The sequence below is a fragment of the Mesoplodon densirostris genome, chromosome 1, assembly GCF_025265405.1.
Source record: "Mesoplodon densirostris isolate mMesDen1 chromosome 1, mMesDen1 primary haplotype, whole genome shotgun sequence".
Lineage (NCBI taxonomy): Eukaryota > Metazoa > Chordata > Mammalia > Artiodactyla > Ziphiidae > Mesoplodon > Mesoplodon densirostris.
The window spans coordinates 63,525,961-63,544,076 of record NC_082661.1 but is presented as its reverse complement, the minus strand read 5'-3'; the positions used below and the strand labels follow the sequence as shown (position 1 = coordinate 63,544,076).

Genomic DNA, 18,116 nt, shown 5'->3' with positions numbered 1-18,116 from the left:
GAGAGGCAGAAAGAGAACAGATGCTCCTGGGAGGTGTGGGTGCAGGGTGAATGATTCAAAGGCTGGAGAAGGATGGGGATATATGCCTTTGCATAAAATGGTCACTATCTTTAGCAGGTCTGAAGTTTTCTCCAAATCTGATTTCTAAAACATTGATGGATACATGACTTCAGGGGAACATAAAATATATATTGTTAAAGAACAGACACAGGACTCCCCAGCTGCCTCCAGGATGGCCTCAGACTTGAGCTCTCCAGGCAGAAAAAAGTCCTTCAAAGGGTTTCTTTATGCTGATTATAAATTGCCATCACTGTGGAGCTCAGAAACCTGCATATATTCGCAACTAGACACACAGCAAGGGATTTTTTTTGTGCTCACATATTTCTTAGCCATTAAACTCAAAGCACTTAGACCCCTTACCCCAATGCACTTCTCAGGTATTTTTAAATCCTTCCTGCAGACAGTGATATTGTTGTTAAAAAGGTCAATAATTGGCCCAGTGTCCAAACTGGCCCAACGTTCAAATAAACTTTGAATCTCTGAATGTAAGAGGAGGAGTGTATGTGAGAGATGATATAGTTCAATGCCATCAGTTTAAATCCATTCATTCAATTAATCTGACAAATATTTACTGATGTAGCAGAGTGTATTAATGGGTAATGCAGTTGCTGTTACAAATAAAGCCCCAAATCTCGGGGGCTTAACACACGGGAAGGTCATTTCTTCCTCACATGAAGTCCAAAATGAATGTTTCCACAGTTAATTATGGCCAACAAAATTCAGGTGTTGCCTCTACAGCCCCAGCCTCTCAACTTTGTCTACTTGTAGCTAAATATTATACATTCTGTCAGTGTTCTGCCTTGGACATGGCTAATGCCGTTTTCTCAGTCTCTTTGGTACCAAGTGTCAAAGGTCGGTTTGCTTGGAAGATCACTTGGATGTCCAAAACATATGTACTGTCCTAGTATTTGTTGTCAGTGGGTGAGCCAAGTACCTGGACAAGACTTTCTCCCTTCAGGAGATAACTACGTAGATGCTTTCCTGCTGAGAGGCTCCCATGAAGGGCAGGTGGTGGCAGCTTCGGAATAGACTCTGGCTAATGTCGAAGCAGGGTGGAGGGCGCACTCAGCAGTCCTGAGGATTTCAGGCATCAGCCACCAAGTCAATTCTTGGGAGTCCCGGGGACTGAGGCTCAAAGATTGATTCCTGAGACAGTGAAGAAAAAGTTACCCTAAAGACCTCACAACCCAAGTAGGAAGCTCGGACTCAGTGGGGCTGTTTGGGAACAGGAGACAATGTGGGCTTCATCCAGGTATTTTGTTGAGCCTTGTGTACAAAGTGACCAGAAAATCTTCCAACTATGCCTGGGGACCTGGGTAGCAGGTGTGCTCGAGTTCCCACAAGCTACCTATGCTGGGGGCCCGTAAACCCCAAGGATTTGGTGAAAACTGGCTATCTGATACGGCAAGCTTTGCTGCGGAAGGTAGTCTCTGCCCAGTCTGCCCTTGGGGTACTGGCTTCTTGGAGACACAGTTCCCAGCAATACCCCACTTAAAAACAACAACTCCTGCCCTGCTCTTGGGCACCTGTGGAGACCAAGGGCCTTAGAAAGGACAGCCAGATATCATTGTGTCCAGGGATCCCCATCCGGCATTGGTCTCCTCAGATGTTAAAGGCAGAGTTGGAAAGGCAAACAGATTTCTCATAGAAAATGAAAATGGAACATTCCAGAGTATCTAGCCTGGTCCCACAGATGAGTGCTCTTCACACAAGAAGGTTGAGGCCATATCCTTCAGGATCCATTGTATCTCCCTTGATTACTCTCATGACCAAGTTTTGGCTACCTGGAGATGTCTCCCAGGAAGCCCTGATGATGCTTGGGTCTGGTTTATGGAAGGCTCATCCCAACTAAAAACTGATGGAGTCCACTGGGTGGAAGGTTTACATCTGTGTGCCAAGGGGACTGGAATGGCTATCAGGATGTGGTACTGTCAGTAGTTCATCTGTCTTTCTGAAGGTAAATGGGGACCCTTACAGCTCTAAGGGTGAGCCTTGCCCTTTTCTGGCAAATAGAAAACATGTGTCCTCTGCTGCCATCTCATGGCTACTTACGGCCTTTTCTTCTTTTTTTTTTTTAAATAAATTTATTTATTTATTTATTTATTATTATTATTATTATTTTTTGTCTTCGTTGCTGTGCGCAGGCTTTCTCTAGTTGTGGAGAGCGGGGGCTACTCTTCATTGCGGTAAGCAGGCTTCTCATTGCAGTGGCTTCTTTTGTTGCGGAGCATGGGCTCTAGGCATGCAGGCTTCAGTAGTTGTGGCACACAGGCTCAGTAGCTGTGGCTCGTGGGCTTAGTTGCATCGCAGCATGTGGGATCTTCCTGGACAAGGGCTCAAACCCGTTCCCCTGCATTGGCAGGCGGATTCTTTACCACTATGCCACCAGGGAAGTCCCTACTTATGGCTTCTAATGGCCTTTGGCACTTAACCCCCTAACTGGAATTGCCATTTTGTGCAAGTGGCAGATTTGGGCCACACCATAGTAGCACTTGAGACAAAGCTCTGCCATATTTTTGGATATCTGGTTCATTTACGGTCATAGATGTCATGCCACTGGCAGCAAAGGGCCCCTGACAGTGGGCTAATGAACACGACATTCCACAGATGTTTCCAATTCCTTCTCATGCTCAGCTGGTGGCATCATCCAGAGGTAGAAGGGACGTTGAAAGACGTGGCTGGAAAAGGTTGCTGGACAGACTGTGCTATCAGCACTGTGGACTACCATATAGCCAGACAAGGTGAGTGTTAATGCAGCTGACCCTCAGAGAGAGTGAAACCAGGGCCGCTCACTTCTGCATCCGCACCTCTGTGATTAGAAGCAATGACCAGGGATCAGAACACAGACCTCCAGTTTCTGAAGGACAGGGTCCTTAATGCCCACTCTTGCCCTCAGTGTCTGTGTGCAAGCTACTCCAGGAACTCATGCACCACTGACTGGCTGCCATCGGAGTGGGGTGGGGGAATAGGTAGTGGCTACAGAGCTTAGAGTTGAAATTGACTGAAATTAACCATAATTTACCATCCAAGACTTCCTCTGGAATTTGGCAGCCTTCAATAGACTCCAGGGTTCCATAATAGTTATAGCAGACAGATTCTGCCTGTGCAATTCATTTTCAAGTGGGGAGATAGACCCTGGTATTCCCTACTGTTCCACCTCCCCTTTCCTTTCCTCTTTGAACTGAATGGAGACACCTCTTCATGGCATCTCACAGGTAGGATAGCTTGACCAGCCTTCCTTGAACCCCCAGTGACAAGGAGTTCACTGCCTCAAAAAGAAACATGATCTGCTATATATCGAAAGCCTACCATGTCACTGGCAGGTGACATTAGCTCTCCTTTATTGAGGCTACTCAGTGCTAGCCATCATGATGACCATCACATCCACCCAATGAGGTGGGCATAATCCCCTCCCCATTTAACAGAGCGGGGAATGAGGCTAAAGGAGCTTGAGTTGCTTCTCACAGGAGAGCACTTTTGAACTGAGGTCTCTGAGTCCAATCCAGTATCAGTCCATACTGCCTCTTGATGACATATTTAAGATCATTTAAATATCGAAATGGAGTAACTGTGGTTCAGACATCCAAAATGGAGCTGGCTGGACTTTGTGGTTGTGGTTTCAGACATGTTCCTGTGTCCCTGAGAACTTGAATTTTCTCTGAATGGTATCAAACTCAAGGATACCACCAGCATTACATTTGCAAACATTATCTGCTAGCAGCTGCAAGTTGCAATCTTGTAGTTTCAAAATCCCCTCTGCCCCTCACAACACTGTACTCATTCAAACCCCAACCAATTCTTCCTTAACAAGCACCTTTACTTCTTGCCAGCTCCAATTCTACTTCCTGACAAACAACTTTATGTTACCATGTGTTTTTTTGCCTTTATTAGTTTCCCCTATTTTCTAGTCTGGTGGAACACAATTCAAGTGCTCCTTTCTTATCAAACCAAACTTGGGTCTGCTCACCCGTGTGCAGTAAAGCCAATCTACTAACACCAGCTGTGGTGAAGGAAAAGTACAGCATTTATTGCAAGGTGCCAAGCAAGGAGTCCAGGCAGCTAGTGCTTACAAGACCTGAACTCCCAAATGGCAGGAAATGTTTTCAAAGACAGGGTGAGGGAGAGGGTTGCAGGCTGTGTCATCAGCTCATGGACATTCTTCTGACTAGTTGGTGGCGAGGTCATCAGGAGTCAACATCATCAACCTTCTGGTTTCAACTGGTCTGGGGTCTATGGGCTTGTGGGCGCACACAGTTAACTTCTTCCACCTGGTGGGGGTTTCAGTCTCTGCAAAACAGCTCAAAGGACATGGCTCAGAATATTATCTAGAGCCCCTGGGGAGGAGCTAAAGGTCATATACTTTGTTTAATTGCTAAACAATTATTATTTTGTCTTGCTTGACTATTTTCCTTTGTTTCTGCATTTTCTCACTTATCTGATTACATTTATTATTTGCAACTTGGGGAAGGCCAAGGAGACTAGTTTTTCTACAAACAAGAGGCAGGCAGAGGACATGGTGGGGTAGGGGTGACTGTCCTGGCAAGGTCCCATAGGGTCCTGCTTGGTTACATCTTTAATCTGTGTCTCCTGGGATGCACTCCTAACAAACCCCAAATAAACACCTCTCTAATCAGGTGTCCATTTCTGAAATTGTGGTTAACACTCTAAAGGGCTATGGGGACTCAAAGGAACTCAAGACCTGGGCTTTGTACACAAGGGTTTGAGATCTTGCTGGGGAGAGAGAGCAAGAGTAAATGCTCATTTAGAAGAGGGCGGAGAAGTGGTAGGTGTCACTGATCTGACTTGATGGCAGTGGCGTTTCAGGGAGGGAATGAAGGCGTGCAGGAGCCCCTTCTTCAGGAAGATGGGAGTGGAAACAGGCATTTCAGATGGATGGATGGTGGGTTTGGGCCTGGTGGTTAGCCATGAACATGCTCTCAGGACTGGCTCCACCTTCTCCCTTTCCCCCTGCAGCCCTTACACAGGCACCAAAAATCTGTAGTTTGCACTGGGGCTTAGCCACATTTCTTGGACGAAAGCTAGTTTCTAAATGATCTTTTCCGTCAGGGTGATTTGAAGTATGCTTGGCCAACTTTATGTACTTTGGACTCATCTGGAAAGCTTGTTAAAATACACATTCCTGGGCCTCACCCTCAGATACTGTGATTCAGGGTATCTGGGGTGGAGTCAGAATTATCCTTTTTTGAGCTCCCCAGGTGATCCTTCTGGTCCTCAGGCCACACTTTGAGTAGCACTGATTGATACTGCATTTCATCATTAGAGAACACCAGACAGCTCTCTGGTGGTTTTAGTTTGAAACGTTGTCAGTAAGCAGTCTGTGCTAAAACCCACCCTAGCTTGTGACGTTGTTACTGAGTCCAAGCTCGTACTGCTTGCTGTAGGACAGGCCAATAAATCGAGACATGAGCTGTTGAGGCAAGGAAAAGCGACTTTATTCGGAAAGCAGCAGACCCAGAAGATGGTGGACTAGTGTCCCAGAGAACCATTTTACCCGAGTTAGAATTCAGGCTTGTTTTATACTAAAAGGGGAAGGGGTGCACTGATTGTTGCAAACTTTTTGGTGCTGGAATCCTCTGTTCTTACAGGTCTGGTCACAATGTTCCTATAAACCTCACAACAGGACAGATATCATTCTCTGTTTATCTCTATATGAATGGCAAAGTGTTACACCTCTAAAGGTCAGAGCCTTGAGAATGGGCTATCCTGTATATTTCAGGCTGTAGGCAACATTCTTTTACAAAAGATGCAAAGCCAGCATGACTAAGCAGAGGCAACAGAGCACTAAGGTTAGTGCTAACGGAATAGATTCAACAAGAGAGCCAGGAGCTATGGAATCTGGGGGACCTGGATCATCTTCTGACCCAAACACTTATGAGCTGGGTGATATTGGACAACTCACTTCTGTAAGCTTCAGGCTACTTCGTTTATAATTAGAACTAAAACTGCTGACCTCATAGGGATGCAGTGAGGATTACAGGAGGGGAGAAGTGAAAGGCACAGAACCTTCATAAGAAACAGATTTGTTAAATGTGTCATAGGTTTTTCGTACACATATTTTTCAGAAATTCAACTGCAGGAACCCTCCCCTGACTTCCACCACCCCACAGCCTTCTGTGTCTCTCATATATTCGTTCAATGGGTCGTCTTGGTTTCCACCACTGACACTGAGCTCCTAGGAGGCTGGATCTAGTCTGTTAGCTCACCTCTCCCCCATCCAGTGTCTTGCACAGTGCTTGGGACATAGTAGGTGATCAATGAATACATATATAAATCAGATGAAATGCATGTAGAAGCTGTATCAGTAATTCTCAACCCAGATTACACATGAGAATTACCTGGGATACATCTCAGAAATTCTGATTTAATTAACCAGAGGCTGTGTTTCTCAACCCTGGCTGTACATCAGAATAACCTGGGAAAAATTTTAAATCCACATGCTCAAGCCACATCCCTAACCAACTACATAAGAATCTCTTGGGATGGGACCCAAACATCAGTATTTTTAAAAAGATCCCCCCGCAGGTGAATCCATTGTGTAGCAGGGGCTGGCATCACTGGGTTAGATGCAGAGACAATTGATTGACACATGCAGTGGGTTATTAATGTGCTCTTAGATACAGACAAATCTTAAAGGTTAAAATTAAGAGGGGAATGAGTCACTATTTTGTGTATGTCTACTAACATTTTTTAATTTTCTGTCATTTCTGATTTTGGTAATTTACCTTAATTTCTGTGTGTACAGTGTCACTTTCTTTTGTGTCCACTTCTCTATCTCTTTGGCTATTTGCTATTGTTATTGGGTGACTGTGTGTGTCAGGGGGGAATAATCTCCGCCCCGCCCACCCCGCCACCAAATTTATGTTCACCTAGAACCTGTGAATGTTTGAAAATAGGTTGTTTGCAGATACAATGAAATGAAGGTGAGGTCATTCTTGCTTAGGATGGGCCCTGACCCAGTGACTGGTCTCCTTAGGAGATAAGGGGAAGTGGGACACACACACAAAGAGAAGCTCCATATGAAGACAGAGGCAGAGACTGGAGTGATACATCTACAAGCCAAGGAAGGCCAAGGATTGGCAGCAATCATTGGAATCTCAGAGAAAGGCCCGGAACAGACTCTCCCTCAGGCTCTCTGGGAGGAACCAACTCTGCTGACGTGTTGATTTCAGACGTCCAGCCTCCATAGAAGTTCGAGAACATGTTGCTTTAAGCCACTCAGTTTGTGTGATGTGTTACAGCTGCTCTAAGAAAATAATACAGAGACTTCACTGACACCTGTAGTTTAGATCTATTTTTCAATAAGAAGATTAGAGTCATAATTCTGAAATCATTCTTTTATTGTTCACACACAAATCTGCTATTTTCTGGACTTTCTCTAACTAGGAGTCGAAGTTCCCATTGGATGAAATGTGCCCAAATTCCTGTCTTGCTCCAAAGGCTAAACTGGGAAATCATGAATGTTTTACATATTTAAATTTTCATAGAAGGCTCAGAAGATTAAAGCAAAACTTCTAAAAAATAGGCGTGCGCGCTTTCCACTCTTAGGCCGGTCAGTGCATACTCCATGTGACCTCACTGAACTCTGTAAGCTCCTGAACGGAAGGTTTCTTTCCCAATATTTGGAGACGCTGCAGGTCATGAACTGATGCAGTTGGAGCTGTTTAAAAACTTTGTTCAATTTGTCTGGGTGTGTCAATGTCTACGAGAACCAATATTGGCATTTTCCATACTGGAGGCTTGATGTCTACGAGAACCAATATTAGCATTTTCCATACTGTAACAAAAATAAATGCACCAAAAACACCATGTTATTTCTAAGATGAAGCATTTACATCATGGATTACAAAGACAATGTAATGGTCGTAAAAAGTATATAACAATTCGTTAAATCTATAAAGAAAGTAAAAAAGTATATTTACATTTTCTTCCCTTTAAAAAACCAAAGATCCAAACAAACATTTTATATATTAATAAATTTAACATAGACAATTTTCATTCATTCAACAAGGATTTCTTCGGTATTCTCCATGTGCCAGCTCTCATTTTAAGAGGCATCAGCATTTATTTTTATCCAGTCATATTTGTTGTTGTTATGTAATTTAATGTTATTATTTTAGTTTTAAAAGTTTGTCACCTAATAATAAAGCCCTCCCCAGTCCCACCTTAGAAATATGGCTTAAAAAAGAAAAGGCTTACTTTTTTCATGGGTATAGTTTCAACGCTATAAAACACAAAAAAGGGAGATAAAATGATTTTTCAATTACAATTACAGCTCAACAGCTGCATCCCCCCACCTTTTTACTCTAATACAGATGCTGAAAAAGCAAATTCAGGAGAAACACATATTAAGAAGGAGGTAAATGAAGTCAAAACGAACACTTTTTTTGGTGGGGTGGTACGCGGGCCTCTCCCTGTTGTGTCCTCTCCCATTGCAGAGCATAGGCTCCAGATGCGCAGGCTCAGCAGCCATAGCTCATGGGCCCAGCCGCTCCGCGACATGTGGGATCCTCCCAGACGGGGGCACGAACCCGCGTCCCCTGCATCAGCAGGCGGACTCTCAACCACTGCGCCACCAGGGAAGCCCAAAATGAACACATTTTGAATACAAGTTCACCAGGCACAGAGTGAAGGGTGGACCACGGAGCCAAAATGAAAACTAGTAAAAACAGTTATAAAGTAAAGTGCCAAGTCCCTGAGACAGAGGAACTGCAAACAAGAAATAAGAAAACTGGTTAAGGAAGCTGAGATGATTAAACAAGGGGAAAAAAAGTTAAAATAAGCATAAGAAAACCAGTACAAAAATTTCATCTGAATATGGATGACCTATTACACTTATATGTATAAAATGGATAACTAATAAGAACCTGCTGTATAAAAAAATAAATTAAAAAAAAGAATGTCATACAGTTGTAATCATAAAAAAAAAAATCAAGTTTAATCACATCAGAGCCATTCTTTAGCAAGTGCTTGGAAGGTAGCGCCACTTAGAAAATGATTCCCCAGCCTCTCGTCTACTTACTCATCGTCATATACATCTTCAGAATCCATTCGACGGTAGTACTTAGCCAGCTTTACAGCAAAAATGACAGCCGGAAGTAAAAATGCGGTAGCTTTTCCTATACCAAACCAAAACAAGTTCTGCGGGGGAAAAAGGAAAATCATGAGGATTAGATTCTTGAAGATGGGAACTGGAAAACAACACTGGCTTGGGGAAAATAACTTTATTTTGCAGTTTTTTTAATGGATTCTAATTTTGTGAACTTAAGATGAGCCGGCCACTGTGTGAAGTGCTACCTATTATTATAATTCATTCCATCTTTCTGAAAACATTGAATAGATCCTATTGTCATATTTATTTTACAAATGAGGAACAGAGGCAGCAAGTGCTGAAGCAAGGTTTAGCATCTAGGACACCCCCAAACAACAACTAACCATCCCACTAGATGGCCCCCGCCTTTGAGGCCAGCCGTAAGAGCACGGACAGCCTGCAGGCCTGAGCTCAGATCCTTCTCTGAGTTGTTTTGATGTGAGGGTGGTTCACTAAACTTCCTGGCTTTGCTCTACCTCTGAACAGTGGGATTGGCAGCATCCTCATCCTATAACACTATTGTGTGAAGAAAACAGATGCAATGCTTGGTACATAACGATGCCCCCAACAAACGTTCCATGATGAATTTAACCAATCTTTAAGGACAGTCATGGGCTGAATTCAATCCTGTTCTGCCTAAAAAGCAATGTTAAAGTATTTTTTAAAAGACATCTGCCTATATTCCTAAGTCAGATGTCACACAGAAACCTGGCTTTACGTCTTTTCTCGAAAAGTCTCAAGTCGGAACTCGTAATGCTGAGCCCTCATTCCCACAAGGCAACATCAGCTGGAGCTGAGTGATGGTTCTTCCTTCAAGAGGGATATCTGTCCTCAGTCTGTTGCAAGCCATACCACTAGCTCTTACAGGTTTGTGATACCCAACATTATTTAACCTGACCCACCAATCAGAACAGAGATGGCTGTGCAAAACCCGTATGGCTCTCTGGGTACCAGACACTAGCCAGCGTCTGGTCTTGGCCTGTTTTGTAAATCTACAACCTTCCAGATCCTAGTAGAGGCTCAAGTCTGCGGCCCCTGCCTTAGGATAACCCTGTAACACTACAGCAGCCCTCCCCAGCCCACTGGGAGGTAAAAGGCAGCTCGGACATAAAAACAACTGCCCAGACCCTCATGTCTCAGCCACTGCGCTTCTGCTTTGTTCCTGGTTGAGTTTAGCGTTGGACAGAGTGGCATCACTTGGCCTAGAATTTTCAGTAAATTTGTTTTCCTTTCCCACATATTCTTTTATTGGTAGATTTCTACACTTTCAACCTTGTTTTGAGAGGCTTAGAGCTTTATGACAAGCATTCCTTTTGCTGGAAGCTGCCTCAATCCTTCTGGGTACAATCAAGATATAAAAGAAACATGTTTGCCAGCCAGGAGTCTATTTTCCTGGCTGAGCCAAAGGCCAGAACTCTTCCTTACTCTTTAAACCACCTGCTCCAAAGCTCTAGACTACAGTCTTCCTGAGCATCCTCCAGGCCTCCCCTCCAGTGGTCCCCGATTGTTTTGGAGATGCACCTGCTAGTTGGGTGATCTGACTGGTTGTGGGCAGGCAGTGGAGACTGGGCACAAGGAGAGCAGTTCAGAATGAACCAGCCTAACTAATCTAGGGCTCCCCTAATGAGGGCTTTAATCAAAGCCCTCAGCAGGGCCTCCAAGCAGCAGACAAAAGGGTACAAAGTCAGGAGGGGAGGGAAGCAGCCAGGAGGCCAAGGCGGGGGATCTGCATGGCTGGGAAAGTGGCAGGGTCATTTCCATCCAGGTACAAAAGTCCCTCCCAGAGAGAAAAGTGATAATGGAACAGAGAGATGGACAGATAGAGCAATCTGAATGTACTGTGACAGGCAGCTATCTGATCATCCTTATGGCCTGTGCCAGACAACACTCCAGATGACAGGGTCACAGCAGTGAACACACAGCTCGTGCTCACGGAGTTCAGAGTCTAGTGTGTGTTGCGGCGGACAGGTCTTACCAAAGAGCCACACCAATGTACAATACAAACAGCAAAAACATCTCTACAGGAAAAGCAGAAAGTTCCATGGGAGTGTACAAAAGGGAGCCAAATGTAGTTGGGAAGATCAGGAAAACCTTCCCGGAAAAAAAGACATGTTTGAGCTAAGACCTGAAAACGGAACAACAGCTAATAACAGCGAACATTTGTGGAGTGTGTTAATGTACCAGGAAAGGTGTTAAGGGCTTTCCATGTAGTCTCTCTTTGAACCATCAAAACAACCCTATTAAGGTGAAGAAGCTCAGAAAAGATATTTTTCTACGTCACGGAGTTCAGAAAATATAGAAGTGGAATTTGAATTCAGAGTCTGTGTTCTCAACCATTATATTATAAGACCTAGAGGAGTCAGCTAGGTGGGGTATGGGTGTAGAGGGGAAGAATGAGAGAGAGAGAGAGGGAGAAGGAGCTTGTGTCTAATTTCTAGGCAGCAGAACTGGCATATGCAAAGGCCCTGGGGTGGGGAAATCTAGATTTTTTTTTAACATCTTTATTGGAGTATATAAAGAAATGAAAGAAAACACTGAAGCACAGTGAGAAAAGTGATCAAATAGTACAAAATGTGCCAATGGGCAGGTACCCAATCATGCAGGGCCTAGGGCGTAACATTAAGGATCCTGATCCTTCCCGTGATATTAACAGTAAGCCACTGAGGTGCTTTAAGTGAAGGGAATGAGAGGATTGACTCATGGAGAGAGTCAGTGTATACTGAGGAGTGAACAGACCTGAGGAATAAACTTGGTTAACTGGAACTTACCAGCCCAGTGGTAACATCTTAAAGGGCTGTTAACCCAAAAATTAAACTAAGTTTGCTATAGTTTTAGGGTTACATATATAGCTGCACTAAGAGTCCTTTGGAATATTGGCAATCTGCACACCAGTGATGTTCCTTTCTAATTATTTCAGACAAACAGTTTTCTTCATGAGGGTCTCTTGACTTCTGTAAATAAAATTCAAGTAAGGAATGAAGATATGCAGCGAGGACTTTGACTTTTCTAGCTTATTAGTGTCAGAACACATTCATCTACATTTTAGATCTTAGGTCTTGGATTCTACAACTGTAATAGACCCAAGCAGAAACCTATTTTATATTATAGTGTGAACTACCATCTGAAAAAAAAAATCAAAGATAATGAGTTTATTGTGTTTTCTTCTTTTGAAAGATGAAATTCTTACCAGGGGGTCAATAATGTAGCTGCACAGAAAGACATCAATAGCCGAATCTAGAGCGGTGGCCACTGGTTTGCAGGCTGCCATTTGCTCAGTGATCTATGGGGGTAAGAAAAACAGGCAAACTTAGATAGAGCTACACCCACAAAATTCCACAAGAATAAAATTAAACACCCTATTCACTTCTGGCCTGTTCACAAAAAGAATTCTTAGGCCCTCTGAATATGGAGCTGAGGGCTGATTTCTATGGATGAGTTCTACAACATCAAAAAGTATGTACTTGAAAGGAAGACCCCGATTCTCTCTGAGCCTCGGGTTTTAGTTCCCTGGTTTGTTATTTGGGAAAGTAAGATGCATCTTTCTGGACTCTGCAGAGACTTAAAGAGTATATGTGGTCAGCACAGTGCCTCAGTCTGAGTTTCTTACCTGCCCCCTTTGTAGTCTGACAAAGGATGTGGGAAGAAAGTGGAAAGTTAGGTAATGAATAAGTCTACATTTTAGAACAGGGGTTGGCAGACTTTTTCTGTAAAGGGCCAGAGAGTAAATATTTTAGACTTTGCAGGCTCAGCTGAGATGTATCTGTTGCAACTGCTCCACTCTGTCATGGTGGGGTGAAAACAGCCACAGACAATATATGAACAAATGGGTGTGGCTGTGTGCCAATAAAACTTTATTTACAAAAATGGCAGGATCTGCCGACCTCGTTTTAGAAGACAGAAAGCAAAGTACTCATTACTGAGGTAAGACTAAACAAGTTTAATGAATCACAGACAGATGCTCCAATCCCATTAGCTTAAGAAAACTATATTCGTTCATTCAAAAAACTCTGGAGTAAGTACAATAAGCTAGATGCTAGCTCCTGGGGTGGGGAGTGTATCTTATTTCTTTTCCTTTATTGGTTGGCTCACCTCCCCCTTTTCTTCCACCTCTACCTTACAAGGCAACCCATGTTAATAACATTATGTTTCTCCAAGCTCAAACAACCGTATACACTCTCTTTATAGGCTTTTTCACTGTTAGTTTTATAAAAAGTGGGTTAAGGGTACACGTGGATCAATGGAACAGGATAGAAAGCCCAGAAATAAACCTACGCACTAATGGTCAATTAATCTATGACAAAGGAGACAAGAATATACAATGGAGAAAAGACAGTCTCTTCAATTAGTGGTGCTGGGAAAACTGGACAGCTACAAAGAAATGAAAAGAATGAAATTAGAACATTCTCTAAGACCATATACAAAAATAAACTCAAAAGGGATTAAAGACCTAAATGTAAGACTGGATACTATAAAACTCCTAGAGGAAACCATAGGCAGAACACTCTTTGACGTAAATTGCAGCAATAGTTTTTGGACCCTTCTCCTTAGAGTAATGGAAACAAAAGCAATAATAAACCAATGAGACCTAATTAAACTTAAAAGTTTTTGCACAGCAAAGGAAACCATAAGTACAACAAAAAGACAACCTATGGAATGGGAGAAAATATTTGCAAATGATGTGACCAACAAGAGCTTAATTTCTAAAATATACAAACAGCTTATACAGCTCAATAACAAAAAAAACAAACAACCCAATCCAAAAAGACAGAAGACCTAAATAGACATTTCTCCAAAGAAGACATACAGATGGCCAACAGGCACATGAAAAGATGCTCAACCTCGCTCATTATTAGAGAAATGCAAATCAAAACTACAATGTTGCATTACTTCACACCAGTCAGAATGATCATCATCAAAAAGTCTACATATAATAAATGCTGGAGAGGGTGTGGAGAAAAGATACTCTAATTCTCCATTGGTTGCGTGCACCACTGGAAACTTCACTCTGCTCCTCCACTTCTCTCTACTGATTTATTCATGGAGACTTAACTTTATGGACCGAATTTTGTCCCCCAAAGGTTCCCATGTCAAAGTCCTAACCTCCCGTACCTCAGAATGTGACTGTATATGGAGATAGGGTCTTCAAAGAGGGAATTCAGGTAAAATTAGGTCACTAAGATGACTCTAATCCAATAGGACTGGTGTCTTTATAAAAGAAATTTGGACACAGACACAGAAGGAAGACCACGTGGGGACACAAGGGGAAGACGGCCACCGACAAGTCAAGGAAACAGGCCTCAGAAGAAACCAACCTGCCGACACATTGATCTTGGACTTCCAGCCTCCAGAACTGTGAGAAAATAAGCTCCTGTTGTTTAAGCCCCCTAATCGACAAATACACCAATGACATAGCAGGTTCAGTGCTGCCCAGGGCGTGTACAAACCACAGCTGCAAATGGACTCTAACGTAAGGAGCTCACAGTTTGCCAGGGGAGACACAGTCGAGGAGACCAGAATCCCTACAGCAATGAGCAAAGGGAACCTGGGGAGAATGCAAGGGGCATGCTGTCCGCGGTGGGCAGGCCCGGGAAGCTGCCCAGCATGGACACACTTGTGCTGAGTCTTATGGTGCCTCCACTTGTGGCTCCTACATTCAAGGTCCTTTTACTTACCTTCTGTCTAATTTCTGTGAATTTAATTTGATTTCCTCCTGATTTTATCCTAGAAAATGACTATCCCAAGACACAGCCTCCTTATGTTCATCAACGATAAACCACTTACAGAGAGCTTGACCCACTGCAGATAATGTTCAAAGTAGCTCATTATCGTATTCCCATACTTCTTACTTTCCTGGAAAGACATCAAAGAGTAATAAAGCCATTAAAATGACTCTACCATCCTCTGTAATCATGCAGTTATGGTCACACACCCACTTATTGGCATAACAACTTACTTCAGCAATAATTGTGGAGATTTGGTTTGTGATGAAGTCCTGAGCAGAATCCAAAAGGAGAATGATATTGGTCACTTTCACCTAGAAAACACAACGGTCGACACGGTATCAAGTGATAAAAGAATTTCATCAGACAGTTTGTATATTGATGCGAGTACTGTTAACTCAGCCCCACACCCCAATGACTTGCTAGTTAAGACTCTACTAGCTGTTCATGATTAGTGACACCTTCCCTGGCTTGGCTTCCCAGGAGATGGGTATACATCCCCACCCCATGATGGTGAGCTTGGCTTTGTGACTTGCTTTGGCCAATGGAACACAGATAGGGTGGCACTGTACTGGTTTTCTAGTGAGAGTGAAAGTTTGTGTGTGGAAGGCACTGAGGTTTGGAGGCTGTTTGTCAAGCAGAATTATCTCTGTAAAAGTGACCGATGTACCACCTACACTTGCATCCTACACATCCAAAAACAGCTTTCTCCTGTGTACATAACATGCCAGGATGCGGTCTTCATTTACAGAAGTCCTTGTAGAAAGGAGAGGGTGGGAAAACCCAATCTGGTGTTTAAAATGGGTGGATAACTGAGATTTGATTTTACTTAAAGTACCTGCAAAACCCAACATCTCTGAAAGTCTGTGTGTGCTTTTGTAACAAGACCCCAAGACAGAGAAAGAAAACAAATCCTTACCCCCAATCCACTGCTTTTCTGTTGAAGCTCCTTCAATTTTTGGTGCACAGCACTCTGGTGAATAAACACAGATCATATTTCCTGACCTATAACGTGAAGCTGCAAGATCACATGCTTTGTATCCCCCCACCCATAAGTCAGCCATCAAATCAGACTTTACTCTGTAATAGTTTCATTTGAGAAAAAGCAACAGACACGAGGAACAATATGCACCTCACCTATTTGGGTATAAGAAAACCTGAAGAAGAAAATTGGGATACATATTCTAGAGCTTCAAAGGGCAGCACACCATGTGTAAGGTAGCCACAAAACGCTTTTGAATCAGGTTTGCTCAAAGTGGCAGGCATTGTTTACAGTAAAACCTGTTCAACAAGAGTGGCTTGATTTGCATGGTTTAGATGAGGAATTGGCAAACTTTATCAGTTAAGGACCAGATAGTAAATACTGTAGACTTTGTGGACCATACCCTGTCCTAATCTCTCAACTTTGCCCTTGTAGCCAAAAGCAGCCACAGATCATCTGTAAACTAGGTGGGCCTGGCTGTGTTCCAGTCAAACTTTATTTGTAAGAACAGGCAGCAGAGGAACTCCTGGTGGTCCAGTGGTTAGGACTCTGAGCTTCCACTACTGGGGACCCAGGTTCGATCCCTGATCAGGGAACTAAGATCCCGCATGCCGCACGGCGTGGCCAAAATAAATAAATAAACAAATAAGTAAGTAAATAAATAAATACAGACAGCAGGCTGGAGGGGGCCCACGGGCTGCGGTTTTCAGGGCCCCAGTTTGCTAAGCCCTGGTTTAGATTGTAGGTCACATCCACAGAACAACTTGCCTAATTGTACATTGCCCCAACTCTGAAAAGGCCAAGGAGTCCTGTGTCTACTTGAAGGAAAGGATTTAAGGAACATGTCAACACCAGCTTAAAATGTTAACATATTTGTGCTAGGCATAAAGTATAGCAGAGAGAGAACTGTGATGAGCACAGCACACAAACGAAGAAAATTGTAGAGGAGGACTTTGTGAATACTCCACTGAATTAGAAAGGCAGGAGGAAAAATGAAGAGAGAGATGGTAAACACTAGTTCTAGAAGATTCTGCAGGTGGAGTCAAACGGACGAATAAGCTTCTTCAAACCTGAGCAGGCTGATTCTGTAACCTGGTTCCCATGCAGTCTTCCCCTTGACGACTGCGAACATGACCCTCCCACATGCAAGCATAGTGATGATGGCTCCTTTTTGCAGAGTCCCTCTGGGAGGTCAGATCCTTCATGTCCAAGAGCCAGGTAAGAGTGAGGCAAGGACCCTTCCCACCATTTTTAGATGAGAAAACTGAAAGCCACAAGACTTCAGAGAGGCAGAAGCAAGATTTGAAATCAGGTCGACCTGACTCCAGAGCCCATGTTCTTTCTCTGTTACAAACTGCCTTTCTGGCATTTAGGAAAGAAGCCAGAAGGCAGAGAGGAAAGAAAAGACAGGAAAAGTGAGAAAGCTGGACGGAAGAGAGGGGCAAAGAACATCAGAACAGGGAGTAGGGCTAAATGAATGTGGAAAGAAGGGACATCGCCTTGCCTCACATATTTCATGGCAGGGTATGAAGACAGAGAGTCTGATAATAATAAACTAAGTAAGAGTGAGTCCAGCACTTCAGCTGCTGCATGGCTTAGGGGAGCCTATTTACGGCCATGGAAATGAGAGAAAAACATAGGAGGCAACCACAGATTTAAAATAACTGTGCACACTCAAATGGAAAAAGGCAACAAAAAGGCAGAAAATCTGTGGTGAAAATTGAAAATGTGTCCTCTTCAAAGCTCAGCTACTATCATTTATTTTAAAAATAGCTCAATTTCTTAGCCTGAGGTCAACCAAATTTGACCTACGTGCGACATATGAATATATCATTAGGCTAGGTGAAACAGAGTTTGCCCAGGTCACAGCGAAATATCAAAGGTTGTTGACTGTTACCATCAATTTTTGCAAAGGAATGATTTCCTCACGATGAATATTTCTTAAGATTCCTGCATTATTTTTCAGGGTCTGTTTCAAATTTCCTGGGGGCTACAAAGAGAATAAATAAACATTAGTAGCTGTTTCCAGACTCTGGAGCACTCTCTCTAATCAGGACAGAAGTATGCAGCCCTTCTTATATGATGACGAACTTGGAGGGACGGTGCCAAGACACCCTCCTTCAAACCATGGAACCATGAACTCTCAGCAATAATCCACCCGCATCAGTTCTTTCTGAGTGCCTGAGGCTGCTGTCTCTCTCTCTCTCTCTCACTTCACCATAATAAAGCCACTGTAAATCTGCTT

At 43.3% G+C, this 18,116-nt stretch overlaps 1 protein-coding gene across 1 annotated transcript in view; it reads right to left on the bottom strand.

Moving 5' to 3' along the window:
* Positions 1–5,413: 5,413 nt before the first annotated feature.
* The window catches only part of PROM1 (prominin 1), a 108,049-nt gene continuing 95,346 nt past the window's right edge, over positions 5,414–18,116 (bottom strand). The window contains exons 18-25 of the mRNA XM_060096116.1: positions 17,769–17,861; positions 15,809–15,862; positions 15,123–15,203; positions 14,951–15,019; positions 12,357–12,449; positions 9,101–9,219; positions 8,278–8,302; positions 5,414–5,488 (exon numbers count right to left, since the gene is read on the bottom strand). Of these exons, the coding sequence (XP_059952099.1) occupies positions 5,414–5,488; positions 8,278–8,302; positions 9,101–9,219; positions 12,357–12,449; positions 14,951–15,019; positions 15,123–15,203; positions 15,809–15,862; positions 17,769–17,861 (609 nt within the window). The remainder of the gene's footprint in view (positions 5,489–8,277; positions 8,303–9,100; positions 9,220–12,356; positions 12,450–14,950; positions 15,020–15,122; positions 15,204–15,808; positions 15,863–17,768; positions 17,862–18,116) is intronic.